At 38.8% G+C, this 13,026-nt stretch overlaps 1 protein-coding gene across 3 annotated transcripts in view; it reads right to left on the reverse strand.

Annotated features, from left to right (window-relative positions):
- The window catches only part of RSF1 (remodeling and spacing factor 1), a 119,998-nt gene extending 107,089 nt beyond the window's left edge, over positions 1-12,909 (reverse strand). Inside the window, exon 1 of one of the 3 annotated variants that reach the window (XM_019631649.1) lies at positions 12,441-12,909. In XM_019631649.1, the coding sequence (XP_019487194.1) occupies positions 12,441-12,627 (187 nt within the window). In that variant the 5' untranslated portion in view covers positions 12,628-12,909. The remainder of the gene's footprint in view (positions 1-12,440) is intronic. The other 2 variants (XM_019631648.1, XM_019631650.1) reach the window with 2 other exon arrangements.
- Positions 12,910-13,026: the final 117 nt, after the last annotated feature.

Genomic DNA, 13,026 nt, shown 5'->3' on the forward strand with positions numbered 1-13,026 from the left:
CTGTTTCTCAATTTAGAATGCCATTTCAATTTCTTTAAAGTTCCATTTCTTTCCTTGTAGGGAGAGGGGGAATATAAAGGATGTCCAACAACTATCAAATCTTTATCCAGCAGAACATAATGTCTAAAATTACAATAAAATTTTTTTGCAAATGAAAATGACAGAATATCTCAAAGTTTTACCTACAAGAATATAATTGAACACCAAAGCCAAGATAATTTAATAAAGCTAATTTTAATTATCTTAACTACATAAATAACACTCTGAAAACAGTCCTTAATTAAAAAAATGTTAAATGTGTATTTAACATATGTATAGCATACACATGTATAGCAACTTAAATAATTCACAAAAACCAAAGGAGCTGTAAAATAAGATATACTCGTATTGCCATAATCTGTTTATTTGGAGTAAGCTTTTAGTAAGCTATAAAATTTACACAGCTAGTTCTTCAAATAGTGTTTGTATGTTTATTAGAATTATGAATTTTTAAAACTAGGAAATCACACCCTTCGCCCATAAACCCTTGGCCTTTTGGCCATTTCTTTCCACAATAAATAGAGTTATTAACTACCCACTGTCTAAGCCAGAAATCTGGGAATCATACTATTGAAGTCTTCTTACTCAAAGACCCTTCACATCAATTCATTCACTAAGTGCTTGTCAATTCTACTTACAAAATCTGTCTCAGATCTAGCCTTTCTTTTCACTCCCACAGCCACTGCCCAATTCACACCTCACCAATAATATCATAATGACCTCTAGCTGATTTCCTACCCTCAAGCTACCCACTGCTTTTCCAACAACTCAAAAAATTTTAGTTTCAGAAATAAGAATTTCAGCTCACCCCTGGTGGCGATTCAGAAAAATTGGACCGGGAATTCTTTTTTTAATTTTAAAAGGTAATCAGCAGAGAATAATGATTTTCCCCTTAGATGTCTTGGAGAAGATAAAAGAAAAACATTTTAAAACTATACTGAGGATTCCTATAAAAAGTAATAAGCTCAGAAAACAGAGGTTAACACATATGCTTTGGCATGCAGTAAAGCATGGTATAACTATATAATCTAAGAAAGGAATTGAGAGATTCCACAAAGATTTTCAATGTTAGGCTTCTATTATAACACCCACGATGGAGATGATCTCGGAGTAAAAGCCGGAGGGAGGGAGGGAAGGAGGAAAGAACGAAGAAAAACAAGTGGAGGGAGGAGGATTCAATAGTGTATTATCTTCATAAGCAATATCCAAAAGGAAAAGGCGAGTTACACCCTGACAAATCTCTAGCAAGTAAAGAATGAAAACAAGTAAAAAATGTATCAAATATCCATTATTAGTAGTTTGAAATATGTGACACTTATTCATTTAACTAACATTTCAGCATCTACGATAGGCTAACCACTATGTCAGAAACAAAGTAAAATACACATAAGGCAAAATGAATTCTTTATGCAACTTGCCTAAAGTTAGGTTGCAATTTCCTGTACACACCATATTGTTTCACACGTCTATGCCTCTTCCCATGCTATTCCCTAAATGGAACACTTGTCCATCTCCTATTCAACCGTTCAAATTTCCATAATGACTACAGTGATTCTATGATATCACCTGGCCGAAGTTAGGTACTTGCTCTTTTATATTCCCAAAGCACCTCCTCTATTACAGCATTTATACTTCTACATAACTGTTTGCATAGCTAGATTCATGTAAACATAATACAAATATATGCTGTCTACAAGACACATTTTAGAATCAAAGACACAGGTGGTTAAAAGGATGGAAAAAGATATACTACCATGAAAAGCAGTGGCTAAGAGACAGCTAGAGTAGCTATACTAATACCAAGACACAATAGGCTTTAAGATAAAATTGGAAGTAAAGTACCAGGACAAATAGGTGACAGCAGACATTTCTGGCTACACATCAGAATCACTGAGGCCAGGGCCTCAATCTCCAAAGATTCTGATTTTATGGAGTGCGGTAAGGCCCAGGCACCAGTATTTTTCAAAGGGATTCCCTAAGGTGATTCTAATGTGTAGCTAGAAATAATTAAAACACCTAACTATAATAAAGGTTGAAAACCACTGAGCTAGAAGGGAAAAAATAAGACCACTTCTTTAATTAGGGTAAATGGAAGTCGTAACAGTAGGGGAATGAACCCTGGAGACTTTTGATGCCACCACAAAACTTTACAATTACAGGAGGTGGAGTCTTCCTTCAAAAAGATTCAAGCAATGAGGAACAGGTGAAGATTCATGTTCAAGGCATTCAATTGTACCTATGAACTTGTATTTCTTTTACTATATTTCAGTATTCCGTTAAAATGATATACCTTTTTTCCACCCCGATCTCACTACCTCACACTTGCCGAACTCAAAATGATATACCTTTTATAATAGTGCTCATACTAATACAATTAGAACTTCCAAAAGTAAAAAAGTATAACCGAGTAGAAAAGACTGCTATACACTGACTCAGAAGCCTGAGTGTTCAGATCATTGCTCAGCGTTCAGACCAAGACCATGGTACCAAGGATCACATTATAATCATAAGAAGATAGTAGCTGAGGGGACAGCACAGTGGTTAAGCACTAGGGATCCTGAAGCCATTTACCCAGTTTTAAATTCCCACAGCATTATGAACTATCTTTGTACAGTCAAAATTTCTTCCAATTCTTTAATGCTGTATGACTTCAGGCAAGTTACTTTACCTCTAAGACTCAGTTTCTTTATAAAATGAAAATAGTAACAGTATAGAGTAGTTGTGAGGATTATATAACCAGTAGAAGACTTTAGTGTAGAGCCTGGCTTAACAGCAAGCTCTAATAACTATAACATTATTACTAAAGGCATTTAACCTATAAAATTATGGTAAAGCATATATACTCCAAGTCTCCTCATTATTGCATTTTTATTACTCATTTTTGCTTCTATCAAAGATGGGAATGGAGAAGATAATTAAGGTTGAAAAGGGAGGCCCAAAATATGGGAAAATAGGGGGGAAAAAGGATGAGACATAGTTATCATGGTGAATCAAACCAGATAAGTGTAGAAGAGAAATAGACCATAAAATGAAAGATAAAGCCATGAAGACAAAAAGACAAGGACAAACCAGTTGATCACAGTCAAAATTTATAGGACAAAAATATCTCTAAAATGAGGAATGTTATGGAATGTCTGGGTTCAGATGCCGGCCCTAAGTTAGCACTACTAGAGATCATTCCTTTACGGTTCTAATAAAGTAACACTTGGCAAGACTTTAATGGGAATGGGAATTAGGCTCCATTACATTTCTGATTAGACAAAAGTTCTTTAAAGTGTTACAGTCTCACTATAGCCAAAACTCCAAACACCAAAAGCAACTTACAATTTGGAATAACTCATTCTATTCTTTTTCCCTAAAAGGCTTTTAACACTTAAACTTTGAGAAAATGGCAATTATATTTATTTGCAGAGCCAACCATGAGGATGCTCCCAACAGAAGTATCAAAGAAATTCCCTGAGATATTCAGCATTCCAAGTGCCAAAGCTTAGTAACCAACACTCTGCGCTTTCCCTATAAAACAATGACTGAAGCTCCAGGCACATAACACCCATACATAAGCAAGCTACTCTCCAGTACGTTCTCCCCAATCCTCTGTCCCCATAACCTAAGTAAATCTTTTAAGTTCTACCTTCAATCTACATATCCTTTCCCATCCGAGTACATGGCATCACCATTCAACCAACCTTATTTTCATCAAGGCCTGGGGACTCTACCTCCAAATCAGATCTTAAATCAGTCCACTTGGATTTAAGTGGCTTTGAGGCCAGTATAACAGCAATATAACAATATAGCAATATAACAGCAGTATAACAAAAAGTGGACTTAAATCAGTCCAGTTGGATTTAAGAGGCTTTGAGGCCAGTATAACAGCAATATTACAATTTTACCCTTACTGCCAATTAGTATCTCACCTGGCCCCCATCCCAACCTTGCCTTAAGCAGTGGAAGCTACGGCTATCCTTGAGTGAAAGAAATTAGTTCAATGCAATGTCATCACCCTGTCAACAGAAAAGCTTTTAGATTCACCTAACTTAAGAAAGTGGAGTAATAGTAAAAGAGTTGTGTGTAAAATTAGATAAATATTGAGGAAACTACTGCTCTGTTATTTTCATTATAGGGCACTCTAGGCACTTGATTTGTATATTCTGGTTCCAAAAGTGTTCTCAAACAAAAATAATCATCTGATAAATATCTTTCTTCACTAGAATAAGAATAAGTAATTTTTTTTTCCTGTAAAGGGCTAGATAGTAAATACTTTAGGTTTTACAGGATATATGTTCTTTGTCACAGTCACTCAACTCTGCTACTTTAGTGTGAAAACAACCACAGACAATATGTAAATAAATTAATGAGACTGCACCAATAAAACTTTATTTACAAAAACAATCAATGGGCCAGATTTGGCCCACAGGCTGTGGTTTGCCCACCCCTGCATTAGATTACCACTGACTAGGCTTTAAGTTCCAATTACATGCATTCATTTCAAATACAATAGTACATTAAATGGGACACAAAATCTGTTAACTCAAGTTCTAGCACTAACCAACGTGTCAATTACTTCCGACCATCAAAGGAAGAGTATCATTCTCATATGTTGGGAAAATGTTTACTTAAAAGTTTACTTTATAAGATTTAATTCTAAAAAGAAATTTTAGGGGTGGCTGGTTAGCTCCAGTAGTTAGAGTGCAGGTTCATAACACCAAGGTTGCCAGTTCAATCCCCACATGGGCCGAGGAGCTGTGCCCTCCACAACTAGATTGAAGACAGTGACTTGACTTGGAGCTGATGGGTCCTGGAAAAACGCCCTCCACAACTAGACTGAAACAACTACTTGACTTGAAGCAATGGGTCCTGGAAAAACACACTGTTCCCCCAAAAAAATTCTTAAAAAAAAAAAAATTTAAGAGAGAAATTTTCCTGTAATAAATTGGGAAAAAACTATTCATCACATAAACATTTATACCTGCCCTCAAGGAGCTTACAGCCTCATAGGTGAGACTGTAAGTACAAAAAGTGTTATAAGTACTATGATATAAAAATCTACAGAGGGCAGCATACGTGGGGTGAGGAGGCAGAACTGGTTAATTTAACTTGAGAGAAAGCAGGAAAACGTTCACAGAGCACTTGCTGCTTAACGAGAAGATTAATGATGGGCAGGAGTACAATGAATAGGCAAGGGAAGGAAGATGGGGAGAGAAGATTCAACTCAGGAAGGAGGATGAGGAAAAGGCATAGAGATGTGAAACACCCTTTCATACCTTCAGAGATCTGCACGCAATTCAGCAAGACTAAAACAGAGCAGCAATGACAGTAGAAAAGTGAGGCTGAATATAAGAGAGGATAAAGAGACTCAAGACTTCCAACAAAGTAGGAAGTACTTCAGAGGTTAAAGTCTAGGATGGCTCCTTAGGTACTGATCTGAGTGACTCGGTGGATGAAGGTTAACAGTCATTGTGAGAGGTAATTCAGGATTAAAAGTAAGTAAAAGCAGCAACTCAATTTTCCTTTCATAAAGCCTCTTTGAAGACTACTTTTATTTCTTTCTGAGATAAAACTGACGTAACATTACATTATTTTCAAATGTACAACATGATTCAGTATGTGCATGTATTGCAAAACGATCCCAGTAAGTCTAGTTAACAGCCATCACTACAGTTACAAATTTTCTGGTGATGAGAACTTTTAAGATGTACTCTCTTAGCAACTTTCCAATATACAGTACAGTATTATTAACTATAATCACCATACTATACATTATATCCTCATGACTTATTTATTTTCTAACTGAAAGTGTACCTTTTGATCACCTTCTCCCATTTTGCTTATTGGTAGAAGACTACTTTTAAACATTATTATTTTTTTTGGTGATTACCAAAGAAATGCACAATTAACACAGAAAATGAAATGTGGAAGAAAAAAAAAAGAACAAAAATATATACCTATAATCCTACCATACAGAAAATGATTGTGATAAATGTATACAAATACAGGGAAAAAGGAAAAATAAATAAAAAGCTAAACAAATTATAAAACAAAGCTCACTAAAATACATACCATTACAAAGCACACATTATACTTGCTCATGTTAACTTTTTTTTTTTGTATCTTATTGCTTCATTGTCTATCTTTGCTGATAAACTGAGCTCCAAAATAAGGGCAAGGGTCTTATCTACCTTGCTCATTAATGCATCCGCAGAGTATAAGCATGCCTGGCACATAGCAGGTAATCAACATTTGTTGAAAGAACACATTTTTTTAAGTGAAGCCCAAGATTACTCATTCTCTCCAAATATTTGATACTATAAAAATTCTAACATAAACATAAATACGTTCTTTGAATACATGATTCAGGTTAAAATGTACTTTGGGTCTGAATTGCTCTTACTTTCCCGCATTGCATGTGACTGCACACCTTACCATAAAACTGCGATAGAGATCATTTTAGTTTATTAATTTACAGATTAGAATTCACAGGCTATTTCACTTGATAAAATCCCAAAGGAAAAAAACAGTCTTTGAATGGTGATAGTAACTCAAGCTCTCAACTTAGCTACTTCTTACTAGATTAGAAAATCCTTAAAAGAAGCACCCATGTTTAATGTTTTTTTTTAAATAATCTCCACAATATAATCAATAATGTTATAAATATTTTGTAGGGTGTCAGATGGACACATGTCTTGTTAGGGAGACCGTATTATGGACGGTGTAGGCCTGACCACTGCACTGTACACCTGAAGCTGAAGTTGAATAATATTGTATGTCAACTATAATTGAATATATATATAGTCACGGGATGTATAGTTTGGGGAGTGGAGTCAATGGAATTATAAGAGTTATGTATGATGTGGGGGGCGGTGGATTGGGGGAGGGGGATTGTCACTTTGTGAGTGGTGAAAAGTGTAACTAAGTGCATTGTTTTGTACACCTGAAACTAATAAAAAATAAAAATAAAAGAAAGCAAATAACCATGTAACTACCACTTGGGTTAAGAAATGAAATTTTTCTAGTGCTTTCACCAAATTAAAAAAAAAATCTCCACAATGTTTACTGTACTTGGCATACAGCAGATATTCAATACATATATTAAATAAATGAAGTAGCTAATAAATGCATACCTTTCCTGATAGCTGAGAATTTAACCTAGATAAACTTCAAGGCAAACTTCTTTATAATTAAAAAACAAGTTAGCTGGTTTACATTAATAAGCCCAATTTAGCCAGAAAAATCCTTCTGTTCCTGTTATCTCCAATTCTGGGACAATGCCAGCAACCTCCCTCCAAGCCCCCATAACTTTTGGTTACCTCAAATCTGATCGTATACCAAAAAGGATGGAGAAGAAATGCATTTCTGTCTTTCCCTTTAACAAATGTCAAAAGAATGTTTCTTTTATCAAAGGTGGAAGAGCCAATACTGGTCACTTTACACCAAACCAGTACCTGGTTCCAGCAATGCTACGTACCATCAATCATCTATCACTGTAGACCCATGCAACGCCCAGTACATGCATCTGGTAAGACCTTTTGCTTAAAGCAACAGATGGTGGCTCCAGTTATGGCAAAGTCACCTTTTTACTTTATTGAAAGCATCTAAAAACTACTGTCACACAATTCAATTAGCAGCAGTAAGAGACAACATACTAAGTTACAGCCATAACTCCAGTTAAATATAAAATGTATATACATTCTTGACTTTTAGAGTCAAACATCTAATCATCAATAAATGTAAAAAACAAATCAAACCTAAAACTGCTCTATAAAAATAAAACCTTAAAAAACAAAATCAAACCAAAAAAACGAATGATTCAACTTCTTTAATACTATACAAATAACTCAGTCAACCATTGTGTAAACTATGGGAATAACACATTATCCAAACATACTTTAATAGACTGTTATTAGATATATGTAATGTCTCAATCAATATCATACAAAGACTATCTTTAAAGAATGAGAAAGTATATTTTCCTCTTGAAAAAGAATGTCTTCTGCAGGAGTCGAAAGATGCTTGGGAGCTTGGGAGTTGGTAATCCCACAAAGTCAATGTCCATTTTTAGTTGTATCAATATCTCTTAATCACCTCCCTCCATCTTAATCAGGAGGAAAGTAAGGAAATAGACAGAACACAGGACTGGGAGGGCTAAAGGAGATTGTGAGGGAGGGTGGATAAAAAAGCATCTTCAGATGGACATCCTTTTCCTAGTCTAACTAGTATCAACAAGAAACCTAAAGTTTTTTGGCTGATAATTTCAGCATATAGGTGGACTTTTCAAGCAACAGTCTGAGTAACACCAATGGTTAGCTAGCTGTATACACTTGAAATCAATCTCGGTACCTTGGTTTTCTTCCCTATAAAATAAAGGCAAAATAGATGCAAAAGTCCTTTCTTTCTAGCCCTAAATGCAATGATACTGGGGGTTCCCATCCCTCGTCCCACATCACAGGAGCCTAACATGCCTAGTTGACCTTTCAGAGAGACGTCTTCAACCAGTTACTGATTCACGCGGCCTTAGTCTCTAGAGCATAGGTTCCCAAGCTTTCTAGGTTCTTGGTACCCTCATTATTTTAGTTATGTTTTCAAAGCAGCTCTAGACCAAGAAATAACAGTTCCACTTATTAAGTTGTTAGTAGCCATTTGAAAAATTAATTTACCTCAGCTGAAAAAAATATTCATTCTTAAATAACCACAATTACTACTTACAGAATGTATATTACGGTGTGTACTGCACAACTTCGCAAATCTTGGAATCAGACTGGACACTATCCTTATTTCCTGTTCCATAATGATTTTCATGCAGTATTTGCATTTTATCACAGCAATCCCCTCAAATTCACAGAGATATGGCATCGAAAGGAAAGTAGTAAAATCTAATTTTGAAACCATGAACTCTCTCAAGCTGGTCAACAGATATCAAGTACTGCTCTATCTCCCTTGAAAATTTAACTACCAGACAGGACCTCTATGAGTTGGTGGCAATACCCTGGAATGCCTTGGTGAAGTTTGGGAAACATGGCCCTATAGCAGTGTTTTATATAATTTTATGGCTTGGACTCAGACAGACCTAGGTTGGAAATCAGATTCTACCAATAACTATATATAATCTTAGGCACTGAGCAGATGAATCAATCTCTTGAACCTTAGTTTCTATGGATGCCAAATAGGAATAATCGTAGCAACTTCAGAGTATACTCATGAGGAATGAGATGTTTGCACATAGTAAATCCTTAATAAATGGTAGCTATTACTATATCATTAAAACCAAACAAGTAGTTTATAAAACCAAATTTAATAATTGACTCTGTGAAGAAGGAAGCATCCTAAGCTAAAGCCACAATGTCAAATGAAAACTTATATAAACAAATTATTAGAGGAAAGATAAAATGCATAAACAAGGGCAATACAGAAAACTATAGTTTCCTCCAAAGGATATCATAATGCTGATACACCTATCACAACAAATGACTAGGTAAGAAGTATTAAAGTGGCAACTCAGGAGAATACATGTATGTTAAAAAGTACCTTTTAAGGGATAATCACATTAGGAAAAAACAAAAGTTTTATAAACTAGGACTCTTTAAACAGCATTACGAACTGCCTTTTAAAAATACTTATATTTATATAGAGCAAAACTCATTTGATTATAACAAAGACTTTTCACCAAGAGCATTAATAGCTCAATATTATACCTGTGCTCAAACACCTTTCTCACAACATGCTAAAAAGTTATTTTAATTTGTAATACACTTGTGTGTCTTCTATCTCACAAACATCTGTAATAAAATTTGTAATACAAGAATATCTGTAAGTGCTGGGTTTATGATCTGTAGGTTAAAGATTTTTGAAACGTTTCATTTGATCCTCAGCTATTACCCAATTTACTGAAGAAACTGAGGTCCATAGAAATTAAGTAATTTGCACTGCAACCTACATATTACATAGTTTAACACTAAACCCTGTATATCTTAACTCTCTCTAATACACCACAACTCCTTCCCAAAAGACTCAGTTCAAATCTTGTTAGTTGGACCAGTATTGTTTTATCAACTATTTCAAGTAGGTTAACCATAATCAAAGTCTTCCTGAAAACCTTTTCCCTGAAAAGTAACAGCATGTCACCTGTAGAGACTTTTCATCTGTCAAGTATCTTGAACTGTAATGTTAACTGTGTAATATTAGTTAATAATTACTCTTAGATCACCTTATGACAAGATCTATTATTATAGTTGCAACTATACCAATGGTAATGCAGTGGCTGAGCCCACTGGTATAATCTCTCAGCGGACATCATTTCCCTTTTTTTACTTAGCTGGTGATCCACTGTTCAACTCTAGATAGAAAGGTAACATGAAGTATTAAACTGACCCTGATATTTTTTCTTCTGTTACTAACATAAACCAAATGCTAAAATACTTAAAAGGAATGGAGGGACAAGCAATCTTGTATACCACCCAAAATACAATGGCATCACAGAAAGTCTATGTCTGCCTTTCAATTTGGTACAAGTAAATTCCAAAAACAATTTACCAGCTATCCCTTTCCCAAAATTCCCATATTTCTAATAGATTATCATTTCCAATGGTAGCCTAAAAGCAACTAAGGGATTCTACTTCACAATGACTATTTCCTTAAAAATTGAATGTAAACACTATTTGATAATGAAATTACTATATTGGGGAGCTACACTTTAAGGGAAATTCTGCAGAAAGTCTTTATATTGTGTAACTAATCACCCTATTTTATATTTCATACACACACACACACATATATATATATATATATATATATATATATATATATATATATTCAGCCTTTTACATGCCAGACTTTAAGGGTAGAGGAGATTTGGGCAGATAAGAGATATAGGCCTGTACCATAACTATTGTATTAATTTGAGTCTCTGGAAACCATAACTTCATTTCCTCTATAGGTAATAATTTTGAAGAACTTCACACTTGGTCCCTTCCTAGCAATGTAAATATACTGTTAACAGAAACTTTATTTCCTTGGAGAATTGAAGAGCGATCCTGCTTTCTTGGAAAGGAAAACAGCTGTCTTGTCCAATACCCAGTCCACTTTGGCCATCTAACACGGAAGAAAAAAAAAAACCTATTTCGAAAACGTTTCTTCTCCAGCCAAGGGCTGTTCCCAGATAAAGGCAATGATCCGAGTACAAAAAACCCTTCTCTTAGGGAAGAAATGTGCCAGAAAAGGAAAGGCATGGATCGGAAATAAATAGGGGGTGAGTGAGTGTACATGCGCTCAGTGTGAGAGCTGGAGGCAGAAGGCGCAGTGTTGAGATGCTCCAACGAGAACCACCAGCAGCAGCAGCAGCAGCAGCAGCAGGAGGAAGTTTCAATGGGGCCGGGCAGAGCATGCGCCCTGCACCCGCGCGGTGGCCTTATGTGGAAGGAGCACCACTTGCGAACACCAATAATAGACCAGCGGCACCAGAGAGAGAAACATGAGCAACAAGCACCTCTTCAACTGTTTCCCCCTCCGTCTGAGCCCCTCCTCCAGCCTACATACTAACCACCCCACCCAACCCTGTAAATGGAAGGGCGACTGCTTCTTCCCCTAAGCCTTGCTGCCAAGATGAAGGGGGAAGGGACTGGAAAAGTGGGGAGATGCTTTTCTATTATTGGGGGGGAGGTGGGGGAGACGAAAACTATGGGGGAGGAGAAATTAACCCTCTACCCTCCAAAGTGGAGAAGCTGAACTGACTTCGCCCCCTAAAGCGAGAATGGAGGAGGACCCCCTCCCACGGGGGAGGAGCAAACCTCCCTACTCCGAGGAAGGAGTTTGGGGGGTTAAACCAGCCCTCGAGTGGAAGCGAAGAGGGACGAGAGCCTACTCTCTCGGGGGACTTCCCACTAGAGGGAGGGAGAGCTGAAGTGTCCGCTGGCCCCCGCCCACCCAGGTGGAAGGAGAGAAAGGGGCGCCCCTAGAAGATGAGCCCAGCCTTCCCCGAGACGGTCGGGAGGATGGTGGGAGGAGGGGAGGGAGTACAGGAGAGGAGGAGGAGGAGAAAAGCGCAAAGCTGGCCGGAACCTGCGCTCCCCTTCCCCCGCCACAGAGAGGGAGAAGGGGTGGGGGACCGGCCTCCGCCGCGAGGTAACAGTCCCACGGGCAGCCCAGCAGCACAATGACCCCTCCCTGCCCCCAGCCCACACCTAGCCCGCGACGCCCCCACCTTCTCCCGGCGCCCGGCCGAGTGGCCCTAGGGGGCCTCCGCCCCGCCTCCCCACTGCCTAAGACCCCGGGGGCAACGCAGAGAAGACGGACCGGGCGGAGCTGCACCTTAGGGGGAGGATGGAGCCGCGGAGCCCCGCGGCGACTGTAAAGAGAGAGAGAAGAAGCGTGCCAGGGCCGCTTCCCGCCGGGCGTTCGGGCCCCTCGCTTACCTTCTCCGTTGCCGACGTCCGGCGGCGGCGCCTGCAGTACCCGCTCCAGCTCGGGGAACGGCAACTCAGGCAGATCGAGCAGCGGCCCGTAGCGCTCCAAGAAGGAGCACACTACGGCGAAGTTGGGGCACGAACCCGGGCAGCCCGGAGGAGCCATCGCCGCCGCCGCTGCCGCCGCCGTCGCCATTTTGAACTGGAGGATGGAGGAGGAGGTGATGGGGGTGTGGGGGGAGCTGGGGCGCCAAGGAATGGCAGGGCAGGCTTACAAACGACAGGAGGCGCTAGCGAGCGGACTCCCCTGCGGATCCGAGCGACTCAGGCACTGCGCCGCGATCCCACAATACAACGGTGGCTGGGAGCAGTCGAGAACAGAGTTAGACTGAGGAAAGAGAGGCGCTCAGTGCCTTTCACTTTCCGCCCGGTTCCCTCCCTCTACGTCCCTCCCACTTCAGGTTCGCTTACAGCCTCGTGTGACAGGGGGAATGAAAACAAGGGAAGCGGGGTAGGGAGGCGGGCTGGAAACTGTAGAGGCGGGACTTTTTAGGAGCGGTGACCAATAGACTCGGAGGGGGCGGGGCTTGGGGCG

Source organism: Hipposideros armiger, unplaced genomic scaffold (genome assembly GCF_001890085.2).
Source record: "Hipposideros armiger isolate ML-2016 unplaced genomic scaffold, ASM189008v1 scaffold_1030, whole genome shotgun sequence".
Lineage (NCBI taxonomy): Eukaryota > Metazoa > Chordata > Mammalia > Chiroptera > Hipposideridae > Hipposideros > Hipposideros armiger.